At 38.5% G+C, this 22,863-nt stretch overlaps 1 protein-coding gene and 1 pseudogene across 26 annotated transcripts in view; both read right to left on the bottom strand.

The window, feature by feature from the left end:
- Positions 1–22,863, bottom strand: part of Supt20h (SPT20 homolog, SAGA complex component) — a 39,998-nt gene that overhangs the window by 12,024 nt on the left and 5,111 nt on the right. For 8 of the 26 annotated variants that reach the window (XM_015996330.3, XM_076574066.1, XM_076574067.1 and 5 more), the window contains exons 6-19: positions 20,840–20,969; positions 15,977–16,080; positions 13,459–13,575; positions 13,296–13,349; positions 10,678–10,817; positions 9,922–10,078; positions 9,778–9,834; positions 8,415–8,486; positions 5,471–5,628; positions 4,472–4,498; positions 3,938–3,970; positions 2,353–2,461; positions 1,870–1,972; positions 1,452–1,607 (exon numbers count right to left, since the gene is read on the bottom strand). In XM_015996330.3, the coding sequence (XP_015851816.1) occupies positions 1,452–1,607; positions 1,870–1,972; positions 2,353–2,461; positions 3,938–3,970; positions 4,472–4,498; positions 5,471–5,628; positions 8,415–8,486; positions 9,778–9,834; positions 9,922–10,078; positions 10,678–10,817; positions 13,296–13,349; positions 13,459–13,575; positions 15,977–16,080; positions 20,840–20,969 (1,417 nt within the window). Of the gene's footprint in view, positions 1–404; positions 529–1,451; positions 1,608–1,869; positions 1,973–2,352; positions 2,462–3,937; positions 3,971–4,471; positions 4,499–5,470; positions 5,629–8,414; positions 8,487–9,777; positions 9,835–9,921; positions 10,079–10,677; positions 10,818–13,295; positions 13,350–13,458; positions 13,576–15,976; positions 16,081–20,839; positions 20,970–22,863 lie in introns of those variants that run through there. The other 18 variants (XM_015996339.3, XM_015996331.3, XM_076574068.1 and 15 more) reach the window with 7 other exon arrangements.
- LOC143273847 (E3 ubiquitin-protein ligase Mdm2 pseudogene) lies at positions 18,845–20,469 on the bottom strand (annotated as a pseudogene).

Below are 22,863 nucleotides of genomic sequence, written 5' to 3'. Positions count from 1 at the left end.
GGATGCAGTATATCACCTAAAAACCCCACTCCAGATGCTATCACAGTAACAGTGGAAATACACTCACACGCTACCACAACACCCACTGAAAAGTTAGTCTCCTACATGCTGTCTTTTGCCTACAAAGTTGAAACTGAATTTAAGTTAATTTTTGTTATTTATGATTTTAATAATTCAAGACTTCTTTTAAAAATACTGCTTATTTAGTTTAACTGTCTGAGATAAAATGAACATTTTTAGTAAGCTACACAAAGTTATCAATTATATTTAACACCGAGATATACCTATTTAATTCCCAACATAACAAGTTTACCCTGACAAACAAATTTACAAGGAGTAAAGCAAGTACTTTATAGATAATACTGCATCTTTAACAGTAACTGTGTACTTCTGTTTAAATGTAGAATGTATAGAAAATCTGTTGTGAATGAAGTATGCACAGTTTATCAACTTTAAAAAAATAAAAAAAATGAAACCAAAAAAATAAAGCAAAAGCTCTTGAGGTGTTTCCTTTTTAGCTTTCATGTCCTGCAGAAAGAAAGGAGAGAGACGTGAATGTCCAGAAGCTGTCACTCCACCCTGACTTAACACAACTGTGTGCAGCAGCAGATCACCACAAGCCATACCCACAACATGAGAAGTATGAATAAGACTTTCAGAAAATTTATTTATTTTTCTTTGTGCAAAACAAGAAGGCAGAAAAATTACACCTTTTGAGCTATCGGGATGCAGATGTTAATATCTAGGACCATCCTAGCACTGTGCAGTATACTGACAGCACACATTAGCAACCAAGAAAAAAAAAAAGCTAAAAAACTGGAATCCCCCAAATTAGTACCTAATATATTCAGATAGTCATTTGAAGAAATTCTCCCCAAATTAAACCTTGCATTCCTATACTGCCTCTACTTGCTGTTAAAAAGAATATCCCAAAGTGAGAATTCTATTTTCCTTTGTTCAGATGATCACGTTTCAGTGACAGTTTACAGAAGTGTAGAAGTGCATGCTTTCAAATACTACTTTTCACTTACTGCATGTAACCTTGGAACCAGCTGGTGTCTTACACATACAAAGGTAGTACCTCCAATAACTCACTCTCACATTTTCTTTTTAGTACCAGCCACAGTTTATATACTAAGAAAAAAGATCCTATGGTGCACTGAAAATAATACTCTGCAACCTTACTGCCAAGTAATTTTTAAAGAAGATGTATAGGCAACAAGTCTAAAAGAAAAGTATACACCCAGTGTATACATAGATACAGAAAAGCAAATACAATTACATTAAACACGTAATATATACAGCCAACAAGAACTCTACCTGAAGTTTCATGCAACTTATACATTGTGGGTACACAGTACATTCAGATTTCACCATTCACAGGTTGAATAAAAGCTGCCTTCAAGAAACACTACTGTGAAACTTTGTGCAAGAGTTTAATCATGACTCACTCTGTGAAGAGCTGGCAGGTGACAGGGCGGCAGGAGAAAGCATGCTAACTTGACTGAGCTCCACAGATGATTTCCGAGAGAGACTTGGCTTAGATGATGGAGGAGGAGTTGGAGACTTAAGGAAGCTGCTGGCCTGTTGTGCTGTAAAATAGTTACCTGGAAGAACACAAGGTATTTCGTAGGGCTGGAAAGACGGCTCAGAACACTTGCTGAGCAATCATAAAGACCAAAGTTCAGATCCCACCAGCCACCCAAGCCAGCTACCTCCAGGAACAAAGGTATATACATGGGCACACACTCATATGAGCACACACACACACAAATACATTTAGGTTTTTTCCTATATTCATAATTCAAAATCCTGTGAATTATCACAGTAAAAATGAGTAACATTTTAAGAAAGAGTCAAGGATAATACCTGAGGCATTATTTCCTGAGCTTGAGGGAAGTTTGATGGGTGGGGGCCGATGTTTTACTCCCTTTCCCAAAACTGAAGACTGAATAGACACAGTCTCAGGCTGCTGAGGACAGACATTAAACACAACTGTTAAGATTAAAATTACTATCATTATAATTCCTACATGCAAACAAGTTATAACTGCAGCGCATTCAATGGGAGAGCTACTACAAAGTTCCACATGACACCCACAGACTATGACATGATGAGGTGATGTGAGACCCAGGGAAGAACAGAAAGTGAAAGAAGACCTGCCACCCTCGTCTACCTACTTTAACAGGAGTACCAGCTTGGACCTATCATTGAATACTTTTGAAACTTTCAAACATAAAGCTGAATAGTACAAAAGGTAAAAGTAAAAGCTAAACTATAACTCCCTTCCCTTCCCATTTCTCAGACTCCTTGAAAACAACAAGGTACAAGGCACCAACGGTGTGAACGTACTTCTGTCTCCTCCCCTGAATTGAGAGTGGCTGAACCACTAGAGCTATGTGACATCTTCACTGGGCATTTGGCTTCATTCTGGACCAACTCCTGGTACTGATTAACTACCCTGAAATATTAGGAAAAAATAGGTAAGGATTAGTCAAATTTGTCTTAAAAAACCAATCATACAGGAAATAAATAAGTAATGCTATTACTGCAAAATAAGTCCACCAGATTGTGGTGGTATTGTGTTCCCCAAAATATTGTGCACCCTAATATATCTGAGGTCAGAGACAGAGCAGCCACTAGATACAAAGGCTAGAAAATGGTGGCACTCACACCTTTAATCCTAGCACTCCAGAGGTAGAAATCCCTCTGGATCTCTGTGAGTTCAAGGTCACAATGGAAACTGGCCAAGCATGGTGACACACACCTTTAATCCCAGAAAGCAAGCCTTTAATCCCAGGGAGTGATGGTAGAAAGCAGAAAGATATGTAAGGCGTGAGGACCAGAAACTAGAAGCATTTGGCTGGTTAAGCTTTTAGACTTTCAAGCAGCAGTTCAGCTGAGAGCCATTGGGATGAGGACACAGCAGCTTTCAGTCTGAGGAAACAAGACCAGCTAAGAAGTTGGCCAGGTGAGGTTAGCTGTGGCTCAGGTTTGTTATATTAATAAAGACTCTTTAAGATTCCTGCTTCACCAGATTTAATAGAGAAGTAAAATTGAGGCACTCCACCACTGTGTTACAAGTGCTCCCTAACTGCCCAATCACAAGTGCAAGATAAACCTGGGGCCTAAAAGTGAATTCTCATCAGTAAGTACCAGAGATCTACTGTTCCATAGGAGAAAGGCAAAGAGACTAGTCAAGAGTTCAAGGTCAGACTGAGCTATATGAGGAAATCCATTCCTAAAGAGTGTATTCTGGCCTATGGAGCTGGGTAACGGTGCTTGCCACCAAGCCCGACAACCTATGTTTCTTCCCCTGAAGCCACACAGTGGAAGGAGAACCAACTCCTATACACACACTGCCCAATTTCAGAGTGAGAACACAGGTTCACACACTAAATAACTGTAATAAAGAGAAGTGTACCCTAATCTTTCCAGTGACAAAGGAGTATTTAAATCTTTTCTCCTAATCAGAACAAATGCCTATCAAGGCACATTTTAAGATCTTACTCCAAATATAGAAATTATAGAGGTAATTAGAAGTTTCAAGTCATCCTTGATTACAATATAACTAAACCAATGAACAGACAACAAAATTGTTCATTCCCTTTCCTTAGACTTGGATTATAAACGTTCCCCTTAAAATTGTCTTTCTCAGATGGCTACACTTTCTTACCTAAAACAAACTGTACTTTAAACATGGTCTTTATTTTCTTAATTCTATGAAAAACCATCCTGAGTATTAAAATATCAAGAAAATGGACCTCAGAGATTTTAATATTAAGTTATTTAACACAAGACCTACGAGTAAATGATGTAATATTCAGTTAAATGTGTAACAAAATCAACATCTGTGACTCAAATACAGAACACTACCCTACAAAGATGCAGATTCATATCCAATATAACCAAAAATAACAGAGCAAATGCACTTTACCTCTCTGCATCAGTCTTTGACCCAATAATAAACCTAAAAGGTTACCAAGAAAGAGAAGTATTAGGTAAGAGTATCTTAAAACATCTTAGGTTAACCTTTAAAGTCTTTCATATATTAGTCACAGTAATATATATTATAAATTCATTTTAAATCTAGCAATGTATCATTACATTAAAAAATTAATTAAACTTGAGAAATAATGCTCAAGTTTTTACATTCATCATGAAATAATCAATTTGGCTGATTTACCTTAGGAGAAATTTATTTTAATGCTCATTTATTATTATACAATCTGGAATAAATTACCAAGTACCACTATACACGTTGACAAATGTTGTTCCTTTAGTAAAATCATTGAACTATGGAAAGGCCTGTGGCTTCCCATTCATTTAATTTGACTCTGTAAGTCATTCTTACAATTATTTTAGACAAGGATGAGAAAGTTGATTACCAACTTAAAAGTCTTAAGGTTTTTTTTTGTTAAGTTTGACATTACAACAACATATTTAAAAAAGTGAGTTATTTTTTAATTACCAATTTGAATGATCCTCTGCAGAAAAGCTGAAATATAAAACATAAAAGAAAAGCACTCAGTTAAGGCAAGCCAAACTTAAGCTTCACAGCTCTTAGGTTCTGAACATGGAAGGATATGGAAGAGCACAGACCCTGCAGAATAATGGCAGAGACAGCAGGTGTCTCCTGGAAGCAGTTCCCATAGCAATGGGAACTGAATTTTCACAAAGGAGTAGCTACTGTTTCCTCACACTATTGAGATGCTGGCACATTTACAATGGTGAATGTGTCTTTGGGGGAAGAATTTCAGAATGAGAATATGCATAATCAAAACAGCTGATAGCTGTTAACTGAGGAATTGCTGCTATTTCTTCTTGATGACTTTTACCTAGGTATATGTGAAGTTAAAACTTATTCTTCACAAAGTTCAAATCAATTTTGGTAAAGGTTTTAACAATAATCTGACATACAACTGACCTCGCCTGTTTTTCATTTTCCTGAGATTTCTTCCATCTTTCAAAACAGTATGTGATTTAAAAAACAAAAAAACAACTAACTAATAATAAAAGTAACTATAGAATCAAAATTACCCCAGCACTCATGAAGCAGAGGCAAAGGCAGGCCGATCTTATTGAGTTTGAGGCCAGCCTAGTCTCCATAGGCCAGCCAGGGATACATAGACCCTGCCCACACTCCCCAACCCCCAAATCAAAACTAAGTATTAACCCTGTACTAATGATATACCATCTAGAAAAATCAACTACATCAATCACCAACATCAAAATCCTAAGAATGTCCTTCAGAGCTACCACAAAAATAATTAGCTACCCTTAAAAAAATGAATATAAATAACATGGCAAGTGCACTTTAACTTTATTCACATCCACTGTCAAAATGTATTGGTATATATTAAATACCAAATCCCTGAAGGCAAACTGTATTTACTAGCTGGCAGCTCCTTGGTAGTTCTAAGTAAGTTCTGGATGTCTCTGTGTATTACATATACTCAACAGAACTCACTGGGATGGAGACATTTGACTGTCATTTTCTTCATCTGCTTTCCACGGCTGTATTTTACCATAGTAAAGTGGATCACCAAGAGACTGCAGGATGGTCAGCTTTGTTTTCTGATACTGAGTACCACCTTCACATTCAAATACATAATCGTCTTTTACATCCTGAAAAGGACAGAGAATCTCAAACAATATCTTCTCAAGCAGCAAAAATAACAAAAAACAAAAATAAAAAATGACTTATGGTCTGGTATATACATGGCACTAAAGAAATCAAATTTAGGATAATTATGCATGATACTGAGTCATTCATTAAGAAATAGCTAGCATTTCTACAAGCATAATGAAAATTATAACCAACATTTACTGGTTATTGCCACAGTACTTAACAAGTAGTATCTTATCCAACTGTCAAACACAACCAACCCATATTGGTAAAGGAACTGGTCAGGTGTGGTGGCACGTATGGAGGCAGAGGCAGCCTGGTCTCTCTGAGTTCGAAATAAGCCTGGTCTACACCGTGTGTTCCAGGCCAGCTAGGACTATACAGTAAGATGCTGTCTCATAAATAATCAACAAACAAATGACTGAATGAAAAGGAATTTCACAGAGTCCCTCACAGAGACTACTGCATAGGACCCTTTCTTCACACAGTTCTTTATGGTGTCCCAATGCTGCATATCATCAAGCCTGAGAGACATGCACAGCGCTTCATACACTACACAAACAACTGCAATATTTAACAATCTGAAAATAAGGTTTGAAGGTGGAAATGTTTTTTTCACTTGCTATTCATACAAAACATCCTATGACCATGAAATCTTATTATTTTGCCCCTAGAGTCCATCTAATATATTATTCCAATTTCTCCCTCTAAGAAATTACTAATGAAGCCAGGCAATGGGGGCGCACACCTTTAATCCTAGCACTCAGGGCAGAGGCAGCAGAATGGCAACAAGTGTAGGACCAGTTGGTAAATGCAGCAAAATTCCAGGCAAGCCTGGTCACACAGAGAACCATGCCTCAAACAAAGACATCTTTAAAAGAATATGCTTACCTCAAGACCCAGCCATACCACTCTTGAGCATATGCCAAAGGAATGCTCAATCATACCACAAAGATACATGCTCACCTATGTTCATAGCAGCATTATTCGTAATAGCTAGAACCTGGAAACAACCTAGATGCCTGACAACTGAAGAATGGATTAAGAAAATGTGGTACATATACACCACGGAGTACTATTCAGCAGAGAAAAACAATGACATCATGAAATTTGCAGGCAAATGGATAGAACTACAAAGTATCATCCTGAGTGAGGTAACCCAGATTCAGAAGGACAAACATGGTATGTACTCACTCATAAGTGGATACTAGATATAAAGCAAAGGACAATCAGACTGCAACTCACAGATCCAGGGAGGCTACCTAGCAGGGGGGACCCTAGGATGACTGTGGCTTATAACAAGTTTTGGTTTTGCCCAATCACTGGGCAAGCTTTAGTGAAACATTTCACTATTAGGATAAGAATTTGTACCGTATCAAGCTGATGAAAGAAAATGCTGGCTGTACTTTCAGGAGGGGAGGCTAAAATCTTTTAGATTATGGATTAGCCTATAGAAAAATGTCTGTCGTAAATCAAATAGTAAAGGGGAAGATGAATAGGAATCTCACTTACACAACTTAAGTAAAACATAGTTCTCTGAACAGATGAAGATAGGGTTCTTCTGTATCCCAGAATCTAATCAATATTTATATGTATAATTCAGCTATTATTTGGCTTAAAGGGGCTTACTGGGAAATCCTATCATTTTTACTATTTTCTACAGAGAAATTATTTTCCAGTTTCAAATAACCCTGGACTTTTGAATTATAACCTGTTTTTATGTTCAAGCTATCTGTGTATTATTTCTCCTGCAGTTGTACATAAAATTTTTTTACATTAAAAAAAGGACAAATACTATAGAATTGTATTGTATGAAAAATATAGAATATACAAATTCATAAAGACAGAAAGATTAGACATTATCTCAAGATGGAGAAGAAAGAAATACAGAGCACTGATTTCCTAAGTACAGAATCTCTGTTTTGTATGATGGAAAAGCCCCACAAATGGACAGAAGTATCAGGATATAATATCATGAATGTAATAAATCAATACAACTAATGTAATTAATGAATATCATAAATATAATTATTGAATGAGTACTGAAAATATAATCAATGAATACCACAAATGTAATTAATATCATGAGTGTAATTAATGAATATCATGTGTAATTAAAAAATAAATTAAAAAAAGGGAAAATAATTTGAAACATAAAAGTGAAAACCACTAATATGCAATCAAAACAAAAAAAAATGCAATTTTGCTTTCTCTAAGACAGTCTTTCTTACTATGTAGCCCAAGATGGTCTCAGACACGTCCTTTTCCAATAGCAGCTTCTCTAGTTCTCAACTTACAGTTCTATACCATTAGGCTTGATACTTATTTTGGTTTTTGAGTAGCTCCCTATGTAGCCCAGGCTGGCCTCCAACTTGTAAGCTTCCTGCCTCTGCCTCCAAGAGCTGAGAATTTGCTGCCTCCAAGTTGCTACCATGTACCAACATAAAAATGTAGTGTCACATTAAAACTGCTCTGTAAAATGAAAATCACATTTAAAAAATATATATATTTTTATTGAAGCCCCACAGGAGCTCCAAATACACTTAAAAAAGAGTTATGAAAGTAATTTTCTGTTTAATAAATTCAGAACCCAGTTTATAAACAATATTGTTCGCCTAATATGGTGGGGACACACCTAACCAATTGGGCAGTAAAGATCAGTATGTTTGAGGTCAGCCTTGGCTACATTGCAAATTTGAGGCCAGTCTGTGCTACAAGAGACACTGTCCCAAAACACACAAGCAAACTGCATTATTAATGAAAGAGCCGAGCACTGATTACTTACATGGGCCGGCCAGACTGTTGGTTGAGAGTCATCAGATTTGATAGATTTTTCTACTTTAGCATATTTCTCCACCTAAATGATAATACATGGAATAAAATGCAATCAGTATCAGAACAAAGAGAAGAACCTGCAAAATTCAACAAGAATGATATGAGCATAAGTGTTTTAACTACCAGTATTACCAAGCACTTATATTTAGTAAGTTTAAGACCCTTCTGATGTTTAATTAAAAGTCTAGTATGTGGGGACCGGGTGGTGGTGGTGGCGGCGGCGGCGGAGGCAAATGGATCTCTGCGAGTTCGAGGCCAGTCTGGGCTACAGAGTGAGTTCCAGGAAAGGTGCAAAGCTACACAGAGAAACCCTGTCTCAAAACAAACAAACAAACAAACAAAAAAGTCTAGTATGTGAGCTGCAGATGACTAAGTAGTTAAGAGCAGTAGCTGCCTGAAGGCCACATATTAAACAAGACAATATATAATATGGCTTTCTTTGTTTGTATACATAGTCTATTAATGTCTTTGGTTTTGTGTTTTAATTGTTATAACAATAATACAAAAAGCATTGCTGAAATAATGAAATAATTTTGAAATAAGAATCATAATAATTGAGTAAGAGCTGGTGAGATGGCTTAGCAGATAAACGTGCTTGCCACTGAAAATGAAGACCTGAGTTTGATGCTTAGGAGCAATGTGATAAACAAAGAACCAACTGTGATCTTCCACATGTCATGACCTGCAAACACACACACACACACACACACACACACACACACACACACACACACACACACACACACACACACACAGTAAAAGATAACTGAGTAAATAATAAAAATAGACTCTAAAAGACACAGGAAATGAAATATAAAGCTGTCTTTTATTAACATCCCCTATGATCACTTGGAATTTGTGTCTTAGGGATTATTAGTAAAGAATAGTGCTGGGAGTTCCTATTTAGGCCATGGCTCTAATATTACTAATCTTTAAATTTTACCAGTTTGAGTATATAAGCATTATGAATTAATTATGAGGAAACACTACAGAAAAACACAAGGCCATTTCCACTGCATTATGTAAAATATGCCACACTCTTTCCACATTTTAAAACCTTATCATTACTCCTGCTCCTAACATAGAACTCTATCAAATGTTATGCTCTTATGTAGTAACTGAGGCTGGACTGGTGGCCCCCTCTCAGAATCTCTTGACGGGAAACTGATAGAGAGAGGAGGATACATAGCTTCTTAAAATGAGAACTTAAAAAGTAAGCTTTTTGGTTTTTTCCCCCTTTGTTTTCTCACAGCATTAACTTCCTAATGATGAACTCTGGCCCTGTGCTAGAGAGCAGCACTTCATGAACTTACATCTATTTCAGAAGGCACAGCCAGGTTACAGGGGCTCCGTTTCCACATGTCCACACACTGCAAAGTTAAAAGCAGTACAGTTACACCCAAACCTTCAAACAAAGCCAGTCTGTCAGAACAGTGAACTCCTGGAAAACTACTTACATTTCCTGCTTTAGAAATTTTGAGGTCATAGTGCTGACCTGCTTTCCTTTCCTTGCGTTTTTGTAAGAAATCAAGTAATCTCAGCTGAGGGGGAGGAGGACAGTGAGACAGGTCCTGCTGCCGGTTCAGGGAGGACCTGGAGTACCTCTTCAAACACCTGACAGATAGTGGAATACAACAAAGCAACAACTCATGATCTATATGGGAAAGAAGCAGCATGTATTAACTACGGACTAAATCACAAACACCTAGCCAACACGCAGACCAGTAAGCTTTAGGCACAGGGGAAACGAAAAGAACAAGACAAAATACTCCTGACCATGCAGTCAAGCTGATTCAAATCCTGAAATGGAGAGACAGTCATTATAAATTAATCTCTAAAACTGGGATTGTATTTTCTCAAAACTTGTAAGTTACATACTGTTTCCTTGTTAACTGTTTCCAATTAGTGTGAAGTAATGAAGCCACTATCCTTCTGTTACTATCTGGTCTTTTCTCAGCCTCACAAGCTTTGTGGTGAGCGGACCATAAACTTACACAAGTTCCTTCTTTAAAAGACTGCAGAGAATACTACTTTACAATAATGCAGGGAATATTGAAAAAAAAAAAAAATCCGACCACACAAAATCACAATATAAGGCCATTAAACATCGCATTTCCAAATTTAAAAACCAGCCCTGCCATGCTGACTGAGGGAAAGGGCACTGTGGCTAGCTAGCAGCACTTCAGAGACTGTCACCAAGCGCTGGCCATTACCGTTTCATTGGGCGAGTGTTCATCTTCTGCCGGTTATAGAGCAGCCTATTTGCAGTACAAGCTACAGCCACAGACGGGTCAAGACACAGTGGTTCTGCTGTAGCTAGAATCAGTTGGCTCTCAAGCAAAAGTTTGTCTTCCTGAAATGCACAGGAGTATATGTCAGCTTCAGACACATTTTTGAAAATCTAAACATACATCATTTAACCCAGAAATACTCTCGGGAAGTTTGCTAAAGACTAAAGCAACTCTAGTAATTCAAGTTTGAACATTAATGTGTAAACCTGACAAGATAAACTTCTAATGGAAATTCAGTTATTTGTACTATTTTATATATAGTTAAATTCAAAGAGTAAATATTTATTTGGCTACCTAAAATACAGTTTGTTCAGGAGTGATAGAATAATTATATTCTCCCCTTGGTTTACCAGTCCTCAGCTTAAGAAACTGATGCTGTACAGCTCTCCAGCACTGACTGCAATTTTGTCTCTCACATGAAGAACTTTCAACCTTCTTATAGATGGGAAAATAACAGCCCAGACTAAAGCTCATCACTTACTAATTACGTGTTAAACTGAATCTTAGTTCATAAGTACATTTCATAGAGTGTTATTTCATTACTAACATTTTCTCTCCACAGTAACAGATAAACAAGAGTCATAACAACTAGAGGATCAATTAACTAGCTGTTGTCATTGCTAAGAAATCCTGTTACACCAGCTGTGGTGATACAGGTCTTTACTTTCAGATTTCAGGAGGCTAAGGCCACAGGATCTCCAGTTCCAAGCCAGCCTGGGTTAGAGATCTTACCTCAAAAAGAAAAAGGAAAGGAAGAAAGGAAGGGAAGGAAGAGAAAAGATAGGCTTCTTAAAAGATCTTCACCAACCCCACATCTGACAGAGGATTGATCTCCACAGTATATAAAGAACTCTAGAAACTAGACATCAAAATACTGAACAGTCCAATTAAAAAATGGGCTAAAGAGCTAAACAGAGAATTCACAAAACAGGAATCACAAATGCCTGAAAGACATTTAAAGAAATGCTCAACATCCTTAATCATCAGAGAAATGCAAATCAAAACGACTCTGAGATACCACCTTACACCTGTTAGAATGGCTACGATCAAAAACACCAATGACAACCAATGTTGGAGAGGATGTGGAGCAAAGGGAACACTCCTCCACTGTTGGTGGGAATGTAAACTTGTACAACCACTGTGGAAATCAGTATGGCGGTTTCTCAGAAAATTAGGAATTGAACTACCTCAAGACCCAGCCATCCCACTCTAGGGCATATACCCAAGGAATGCTGATTCATACCATAAAGATACATGCTCAGCTATGTTCATAGCAGCATTATTTGTAATAGCCAGAACCTGGAAACAACCTAGATGCCCATCAACGGAAGAATGGATGAAAAAAATGTGGTACATATATACAATGGAGTACTACTCAGCAGAGAAAAACATTGAAAGCATGAAATTTGCAGGCAAATGGATGGAACTAGAAAAAAATCATCCTGAGTGAGGTAACCCAAACCCAGAAAGACAGTCATGGTATATACTCACTCATAAGTGGATTCTAGATATAAAATAAAGAACAATCAGACCACAACCCATAGAACCATGGAGGCTATATATATAGCATGGAGGTCCCTAGGACGACTGTAGCTTATAATAAATTTCAGTTTTACTCAATTATTGAAAAAAATAGCCAAATGAATGGAAACACATGAACTATGAACCAAAGGCTGAGGGGCCCCCAGCTGGATCAGGCCCTCTGAATAGGTGAGACAGTTGATTGGCTTGATCAGTTTGGGAGGCAACTAGGCAGTGGGACCAAGTCCTGTGCTCATTGCATGAGTTGGCTGTTTGAAACCTGGAGCTTATGCAGGGACATGTGGCTCAGTCTGGGAGGAGGGGACTGGACCTGCCTGGACTGAGTCTACCAGGTTGATTGCAGTTCTCGGGGGAGGCTTTGCCCTGGAGGAGGTGGGAATGGAGGGTGGGCTGGGGGTAAGGGGAGGGGGTGCGAGGGCGCAGAATAGGGGAACCCATGGCTGATATGTAGAACTGAATGGTATTGTAAAATAAAATAAAATAAATTATATATATAAAAAAGATAGGCTTCCTATAAAATTTTAGAATCCTAGATGAAAGAAAAATCACAATCTATCTTGTTTGATAGGAAGAGCGGGACGATGGTGGTACACACCTTTAATCCCAGTACTTGAGAGGCAGAGGCAGGAGGAGCTCTGTGAGTTCGAGGCCAGTCTGGACTACAGAGGGAGTTCTAGGACAGCTAGGACTGTTACATAGAGATCCTCAGTCTCAAAAAACAAAACAAGAACAAAAACAAAAAAAAACCAATTTTCACATTAGGCTTCATAACTTAACTCTAGTTTATCAACAAGGTTGGAAGCAATTTGGGCTGGATTATAACTAGTTCCTTGAGGGATTTCTAAAGGTAGAGATTTTAAAATCCTAGGGCTCATAAAGGAATCTTGGTTTTGCCCAAATATCCAACCTAACAAACCAATCAAACATGAGTAAAAGGGAGCCTCTCACTGATGCTTCACAATGTGTGTGGCCTACCTGGGATTAGAGAGAAAACTAACCTGGGTCCATTTATGGTTGTCACTTGTTATAGAATGAACATCACAGACTAAAGTCTAGAAGAAAGAAAACAATTTAAAACATGTATGTTCGTACAAATATATGAACATTTAATAAAAATCCAACTAAATCAAAAAACAGTAGTTCCTAACTAAAATTCCATACCTGCATTGTTGGACGTAAGAGAATGTGCCTACTCTGGTAACCAGGAGATTTCATATTACTGGACTGGCGATAGTCACGTATTTCTGCTATCACACATCCACAATGAAAAATATTAACCTGTATTAGGTAAAAAAAAATTCAGGTATATGTCATTTTTCAAAAGCCAAAATAAGTAAGCTTAAACTGGATGTTTCAATCTTTAAGCTCTATACTTTCAATAGATATCTTCAGTGGAGACACCACTACATAAACTACTAAAGAGGATTATTTACTGTTATGTTATCATTATAAAAAGCAATTTCAAACTGTTAATAGTAGACTTGACATTGCATCTCCTGGCATCCAGGATGACTTTGGCATTCACATATGAGGGAAGTTACAGCAGTTCCTTGAGACTGAGGTTCTTCTGAGGCTCACTGGCTTATTTCACTTTGCTAGCATCATAATCGTTATACAGTTTGTCACTGCAATACACATCAATCAACTATGCCAGAATTTCAGCTTCTAGATATAACTTCCATATTTGCTTTCCTAAGATATCTAGTCGTTTTAGACTGTATTAATGAGAAGGAGCTAACCATGAATTCAATTCACAACTATGTATTGCAAGTTTAAGAAATCTTAGCACTCAGTTTGCTACGACTTGCCTATTCCCTCACAGTATGTTCAGGTGCTTTATACCATTACAGTTATTTATGCTCAAATACAAATTGATAAATATAATCACTATATCTATAAACAAAAACCATAGCAGTCTTTATCTTAAGTCAACCAGGCTAATACTAATAGCTGGTCTGGGAATTATGAATTCTACTTAGCTTCCTTCCTTATGTGCATGCTTTTTTTTAAGTTTCAGGATCTATTAATCAGTCTTAACAATAAATATTTAAAGTATTACATTTGGCCAAAGCTGTACTTTTTATCACTTTGTCATTAACAATTGGGAGCTCAGTATACCAATACCTATACCTTCCTATTATACTAACTGCTACCACCCTTATATACATCACACAATTTGCTATCTAAGGACAACAACTAGCTGTTTCTAGTTGGGATTAATGAAAGCAACCCTCATTTAATCAATTCAGTAAAACATCTGGCTATTGGCAGTATCTCCATCCATCTAATAAATATCCCAACAATGAAACCTGTGTAACTGCTCTCTCTCTAATCCTTTTTGGGTTTACTTAGCTATCAAATCAACATGAAGCTTAAGATGGCCTTAAACTGACTCTCTCCGGTGCTGGAATGAAAGGCATGTACCACTATGCCTGGCTACACTGACCTCTTCATAGAATAGTTCAGGATTCAGATAGAAAAGTGATGAATAATGCCATGCCATGAGATCAGTGACTTGACAAGATCATCTAAGAAATGCTTGTTACAATGCTTGACAGGTGAGTGGAGAAAGAGTGTGATAAAGACGATTACAGACAAGTTTTCGAGTGGTTTTGTAGTGATAAGGAGAACTCGAAATCAACAGCTGAAAAAACAGTGCTGTCAGAAGAGGTTTTCAAGTTGAGAACACAGAATGTTTGTATTCTGCATCTAGTGGGGGCATATGGTTGTAAGCTCCCGAGAGGGGCAACATCTAGAAGGGAAATGCGGATCAGGCCTTAGGAATGGGATTCATCCACTTAAAGAGGAAAGCAAAGCAAAGGTGTGGAGAAGGATGCAGGAATGCTGGTCAACTGGTTCAAGCAACACTATTCAAGGAATGGGAGTCAGGGCAGGGCAGTAAGAAGAGCAAGGCAAGGCAGTCACTTACAGGTCACTCTTTAAAGTACCTTGTTTCTGATCTGGAAGTAAGCTTAATAAACAGTGAAAATAGATTCTTTCATAATTCCCTAATTTTAACCTTGGGAAATTTCCAGGATAATTTATTACAGTAATTCTAGAAGCACTCAATCAGCACACGGCAGTGCAGCAACCAAGTAAGCCACAATAAACCATTTTTACCCAGCACTGCTGCAGTGTCTCACTTTATGCTCTAAACACTCTACTAACACCCGTTATGTAACAGCAGCTCATGTCTACAACTGCGGCACTCAAGAGCTGAGGCAAGGACAGCACCAGTTCTAACTAAGCCTGCTGGGCTATAAATAAGCTCATGTCTCAAAGAAACAAAACAAAACCACAAAGGATATGTACACACTAAAATGTATCACACACACACACACACACACACACACACACACACACACGACACACAACAAGTTTTCTGGGGATTGGGTGTAGCTTAGTTATAGGCTGGAAGCCTAACATATACGAGGCCTTGAGTTCACTACCCAGTGCCACAAAGAAGCGGGGGGGGGGGGGGACATTTCATTTTTGTGTGTGTACATGTGAAATCTCACACTCACACACACACGTTTTAGAAATAGAGTTTTGCTATGTTCCCAGGCAGGTCTCAAACTTCCTTGAGATGTTTGTGTTTAAGCCTTCTAAGTACCTGGGATGGCACATTATTATATACATGTTATTTTTTTCAAACAGATATTTTGTCTTGTCTCTTTACCTGTGATTTTTCAAGGAGATCAACCAAAATAGGAGGTAATTCTTCTGCATCTAAGTATTCAAGCAATTCCCCTTCTTCATAAGGCAATCGGATGGTCTCAGAATCTTAATTTTAAAACAAAGTTTATGAAAACAGGCTCACAAAAAAAGTTAGGATTGTAATTTAAATGACTTTAAAAATAGAATACATAGGGCTTGAGAGATGGCTCAGTGGTTAAGAGCACTTGCCATTCCTGCAGAGGACTTGGGTTCTGTACCTAGAACCCACATGGCAGCTCACAGCTGACTGGAACTGTCAGCTGTGGGTACCTGCATTCATGTGTACATACCCCACCACATGCATTCATATGTACATACCCCACCACACACATATATACACATACACATAATTAAGAATAATAAAATAAATCTTAAAAATATAGCTCAATGGCTGAGTCTATAAGTCAATTCCACTGTAGCACTGAAACCCTTGTTTACTATATAAGATTTTAAACAAGAACAGGAAAATCCTCCTGCCTTGACATGCTGAGTGCCAAGATTACAGGCCTTTGACATCACATCAATGTTGTGCTATTGACTGAACTCTGAGATCTGTGCATGGCTAGGCAAGTATTCCGCCAACTAAACTATATTCTTATCCCATAAATAAAACTCTTCACAAGCTAAGTTCATTGTAGCACTCATATTTTTAAATTCTGAGATGCCTCTTTAAATGAAATCTAAGAATATTTGTTTTAATGCTCTTCACATCCACAGTATTAAAAATCCGTTTAGAAATATTTTCGATGTTTACTCTTTTTTGACATCTCAATAAATTATTCAGAAGGCAATGAATGCTTAATTTTCAAGCTTTTTTTTTTTTTTTTTTCCCCGAGACAGGGTTTCTCTGTGTAGCTTTGCGCCTTTCCTGGAACTCACTTGGTAGCCCAGGCTAGCCTCGAACTCACAGGGATCCGCCTGGCTCTGCCTCCCGAGTGCTGGGATTAAAGGTGTGTGCCACCACCGCCCGACTAATTTTCAAGCTTTTATACTCACTATATAAAATGCAGTCAAAGTTCCTTATGTTATCTTAAAATACAGATAGCAATGAAAAAAAAAGCAATTGTTAAAAATCACCTGTTCTATTAACTACAAAGAAATAATCAGGCTGGCAAGATAGCTCAGTGGATAAAGGCACTTGGGGCCAAACCTGAAAGCCTGAGTTCTATCCCTGAGACCCACATGCTAGAAGAAGACAACTGACTTCCTTAAGTTGTCCTGGAACTACAAAAGTGCCATGATCCTCCCTCCATCTCTCCTGGCCCCCTAAATAAAATAAAATATAAAAGAAGAGACAGGGACTGGAGAGATGGCTCAGCAGTTAAGAGCTCGGGCTGCTCTATTAGGGGACCTGAGTTCAATTCCCAGCACCCACATGGTGACTCAAAACCATCTTTAACTCATTCATGGGATCCAACCTCTTCTTTTGGCCTCTGAAGGTACCAGGCACACATGTGGTGCAGACATACATAAAAGCAAAACATCCATACACTAAAACAAAAATAAATTAATCTAAAAAATGTAAAGATATAATCAATTATAATACTTTTTTTTTTTTAAATATTTAATAAATCATTTATTTGCAAATAAATAATGTATGTATACCACACCTAAATAAACATTTGCAAACTGGTAATCCCCAAGGATATCATTTCTGAATTACAAATTGTAGAGAGAAGCTTCACTGAGTCACAGGAGCCAAAACAGCAGCCGTCGCTCCTGCCATTCTCCTACTTATGTGATGGATACTTCATCAAGGAGTGTTTTCTGTTTTTGATGCTTACATCAACAAGGTTAGCACAAAACTGTCCTTTGGTTACTCTAAACTTATAGTCCGGAGGATTTTATTTTCCTATACTTGAGCCCCTTCTATACATGGCCCTTCAAGCAAAGGGAAAGATTCTTATTATGATTCAAGAGGTTAATCTACATGGAGAATTCATTTTAAAATACTACGCATGTTTTAAAATGAGTTCTCTTTATCCATGTTCTGAATTACTCTCTCTGCTGAATGGTTTCTACACCTAGCCTAAGTACAGCCTGAAACTTAGGCAACATTGGGAACCATGGGGCTAAGTCCAAGGAGGTGCTTCTAAGGGCCTCAGAATTCTCCACCTGAGAGATCAGTGCATCATCTGCTCCACTCCGTATGACAACACACTTGAAAATACGGTGCATGTTTTTTACTTACATACCACCAGATACAACTCGTACCTTTAAAAAAAAATTGTGTGCACATGGGGCACGTGTGGTTATCGGAGGACAACTTGTGGAACTGGTTCCCTTCTTCCCCTTTTTGGGGGCTCCAGAGATCAAATTTACATCATCAGGCTTATACAAGCAAGTGCCTTACCAAGAGTCATCTCTCCAGCCCATAGCCACTAGAGAACTAAGGAGTTTCAGAATTTCAAAAACTTAAATATTCAATCCTTCACACAGCTTCTAACTCCTTACGCGAGAGGTACTAAATAAATTAAATGTTCTTTATTAACAGAGGGAAAAAAGGAAATCAAATGCTTCTAATGCAGTCGATCCTCAGAAAGGGCACATCATCATTTGCAGCTGGAGAGGACACATTTCACTTCCAACCATCCTTCCAATTGGAAATTACTTAAAACATAAGGAAAATAAAAAAGGAGCCACACAGCCAACGCAGAGTATATCAAAACCCAAATGTAAATATAATCAAGTGAAGTTTTCCTGAAAGAAGGAAACAGTCACTATTCATACCCTCAAGGAGATCAATTATACAACAAAGTTTAAGTGGACGAAGACACTTTTCTCACTTTAGTGTAGATAAAAATAAATGCAAATAAAAATAAGACGCATGTTGTCTAATTTGGGGGTTATATAGTTAGAAATATATAATTCTATTTTTATGGGCAGGGCTAGTTGAAATAAGTTAGCACAATCATTTGAATTGGTTGTCTGCACACTGGGCAGGGCTTATTTCTTTTTTTTAGCTTCTTTGCACATGTGAAACATGACATGAGATGTCCGGTTTTGCCATGAACGATGCAGCCGTTTTTAGGCCGCCCTTGGCAAATCACACATGGTTCAGTGGCATTGAGAGAGAAGCCGGATTCCATGCTTTCTCCTCTGTTCTGTGTCTCCTCCTTCTCCAACTCTTTGACATCTTCTTGGCTGCCGTACACAATGCTGCTGGAAGTGGATGGCTGGGAGCAGTCCTCACTGTCCTGTGACTGGAAGGCATGTCCTTCTTTATCATCACTTTCCTCAAGGCACGGCTCCTGAGAGTCACTCACTGTAGTTTTTTTTTCCATCAGGCACATCTAAGCCTTCTTTTTCGGTGATCTCTCTGTTATCTTTCCCTTTCCCTTCGGGAAGCCAATTCTCACGAAGGGTCCAACATCTGTTGCAGTGGGGTGGAAGCGGGGGATTCATTTCACCGCAGGAGGTGCATTTCCAATAGTCAGCTAAAGAAATTTCAGGATCTCCCTCAAAGGAGTCTGCATCACTTTCTCCTGTCTGATACACCGTGACTCGATAGACCTCATCATCCTCATCTGAGAGCTCATGCCCTTCTTCACTCAGGCTGTAATCTTCTGAGTCAAGAGACTCAACTTCAAATTCTACACTAAATTGATCGGAACCCGAATCCTGATCCAACCAATCACCTGAATGTTCACTTACACCATCATCAAGGTCCTGGTTTGAGGGGGTCTCTGTGGACTCACTGCTGCTGCTTCTTTCACAGCATATCTCCCGTAACACACACAGAGCCAGGCTTTCATCAAAGGAGAGGGACCTGTGGCGCTTCCTCTGTCGCTCACCAGGTAGTTCATCTGCGTTTTCTGTCTCACTAACTGCTCTCCTTCTGGATGAGGTAGACGGTCTGGAAACTGGATCTGAAGAGGAAGGCTTCTCTTCTGGTGGCTCCTGCACAGGGTCCTTCCGATCACTGCCACCTTCAGGTTGACACCTGCTCTCACTCATGGATGTGCCGGAGTCTGCAGGCTCTTGCTGACTTACAACCACCAAGTTTCTGTAGATCATTGTATATATTTTCCTGTGCTCTTTCACAGAGAAGCTCGGCACTCCAAACAAATCTCCTAGAAGATCATTTGAACAATACACAATATGTTGCTGCTTCTCATCATATAATCGTTTAGTCATAATATACTGGCCAAGATAAAATATAATCTCTTTCATAGTATAAATATCCTTTTGGGCACCGACAGACTGTAACAACTTCAAAAGCAATGGTTTCGGTCTCACCAGAGTCTCTTGTTCCGAAGCTGGAATCTGTGAGGTGCTTACAGCACCGTCAGTAGACACAGACATGTTGGTATTGCACATTGGCCTGGATTGCAGACCGGAGAGGGGCCGTCGTCGGGGGTGGGAGGCCACAGGTGTCTCCGTCTCCTGCTCGCCGGCACCCCAGCTGCTGCTGCTTCTCCCCCGCGTGGCTCCCGCCCGGCCCGGCCCGACCCTTCACGGGACACGCGGCGGCCCCGCGGCCTGGACCTGGACCTGGGCCTGGGCCCGGGCGACCATTTCGCTCCGGAGCTCGAGCGACGGCGGCCCTTGACTCAGAGCGCGGCCGTCCCTCAGCTTCCCTCCGGGGGCCGCGGAGGGCCCCACCCTGCCTCTCCTCCGCCGCGACCAATTATAATACTTTTTAAATCCAAGTTCAGGAAGGCTAATTTACACCCTACAATGTCAACCATTCTAGCAAAAGTCAAGAGGAGAAAAAACAGAATAAGAATTTGTCTTTTAATCAGGACAATCTCTGACTAAAAGTTAAACATCTAACTTTAAAAGCAGAGGTATTTTGTATCAGGCATACTTGAGAAGGTCTTACCTGATCCATTTTTCCCCCTGAGCATCAGAGAATATCCTTCGTTTCCTGGATACAGATTGACCACCAAACATGACAAAGTCTCTTGCATAACAAGCTTCTCTAACAAGTTCACATTTCTTCTTAATTTCTGCTTTAAAAAGAGGCAAACTTTGTGAAAACAGTATACTATAGCCTTGATAAACATTTCACTCACTATTGGTATTTCTTTCATACTACAATCCCAAATACTTGGGAACTGTCACAATCCACAGGTCAGCAAGGTCAACTAAATTTTTATTCACAAGTATGCTTTATGCAAATTAACTCACAACATAAACTGGCTATGCATGGATGTGTACCTGTAATATCAGCATTTAGAAGAGGCCAAGGCAGAAAGATTTGAGTCCCAGGCCAGCCTGAACCATAGTTCATAACAATATGGTCTTTTAAACTAGTGGTTCTCAACCTGTGAGTTGCAACCCTGGGGGAGAGGGGGTGCAGAGTGACCCTTTCACTGGGGTTGCCTAAGAGCATCGGAAAACACGGATATTTACATTTCCTAAGAGTGGCAAAATTACAGTATGAAGTAGCAATGAAAATAATTTTACAGTTGGGGAATCACAACATAAGGGGGTATCAACCATCAAGAAGGTTGAGAAACACTTTTAAACAAACAACAAAATAGGCATGGTAGCTACTGTCTATAAGCCCAGCATGTGGCAAGCTGAGGCAAAAGAATCATCATCACACTTGAAGGCCAGCTGGGGCTACACAGTGACACTCTACTTCAAAGACAGAAACAAATAGAAGAAAGAAAGAAAAAAATAAGAGAAAAAAAATGAAACCTCTATAATAAAAACATTTAATACAGATATGAGTGAAGAGTTGAGAACCTCTTTAACTGCACAGTGATAAGGCCAAAATTCTCCAACAACTTATCTACTTAGATGTAAAGAAGTTCAGCAAGTCTAATTAGCTGAACTGTTGAGCCTAAAAGAGACCTAACTGGTGAAAAGAAGTCACTTAGACAGTTTTCTATAAATTCAATGCAACAGTTCCTTAAGAACTATCTGAGTTGTTTTTTTAACATGTATCTGGAAACAAAATCCACAATTTTATAGATGTATGCCTTTACATGAAACCAACTTAAAGATTAAACACATTTCATTCTATCTTAGAAAAGATGAGTTAATATATTTTTTTTCAGTAATTAAAAAAACCAAATGTTTTAAGTACCTTATATTAAATGTCTAGCTTTATAATTACAATTGTGTATAAGGTGGGGCATACACATGTCGCAGGCTTCATGAAGAGGTCAGAGAACAATTTGTGGAAGTCAGTTCTCTCCTTCCACTATATAGATCTTGGGAATCCTCCCTCAGGCTTCATGACAAGTACCTTTACCTGCTGAACTATCTCACTGGCCCCAGGAACCATAAATTTTTGATCTATCATCAACATAGAATGAAAACACTGTGCAATCTGAAAATAAAGGGAGAGGAGGCTAATGTATTTAAAAACAAAACAAAAAACCCAGAAAATAATTAGTAGAAACAAACAAACAAACAAACAAACAAACAAACAAACACTGTCTAGGATTCTTAAATGCACAGATAGCATCTTAGGCTACAGGGCACAGCAACTACTCAGTTCTGCCTCTGTTATATTAAAAACAGGCAGACAATATATACGTCAAGCTGGGCTTGCTGATTCTCATTATTGTCTTTATATGTGTCTCTCTTATCTTGGGTCTAGCTTCTAAGATGATGGACATAGAAATTATGCAAATTGTTATGATGAGTTCATAGGTATATACAAATTTTATACTTCATTTCTGGGTAAATTGTGAACTGTTTAATGCTTATTTTTAAATCCACATTAAAATGTTTTTGTAAAGCTGAGTGTGGTAGTACACACATTAATCCCATCACTCTAGAGGAAGGGGGACCTCAGTGAGTTCCATGCCAGCATAGTAAAACCTGTATCTCAAACAAACCACATACAACAAAACTTAAAAAATTCCAACTTTGCTTAAAAAATGTCAA

Source organism: Peromyscus maniculatus, chromosome 6 (assembly GCF_049852395.1).
Source record: "Peromyscus maniculatus bairdii isolate BWxNUB_F1_BW_parent chromosome 6, HU_Pman_BW_mat_3.1, whole genome shotgun sequence".
In the NCBI taxonomy this organism is placed as follows: domain Eukaryota; kingdom Metazoa; phylum Chordata; class Mammalia; order Rodentia; family Cricetidae; genus Peromyscus; species Peromyscus maniculatus.
Note: the sequence above shows the minus strand (reverse complement) of the source record. Positions and strands in the feature narration are given on the sequence as shown.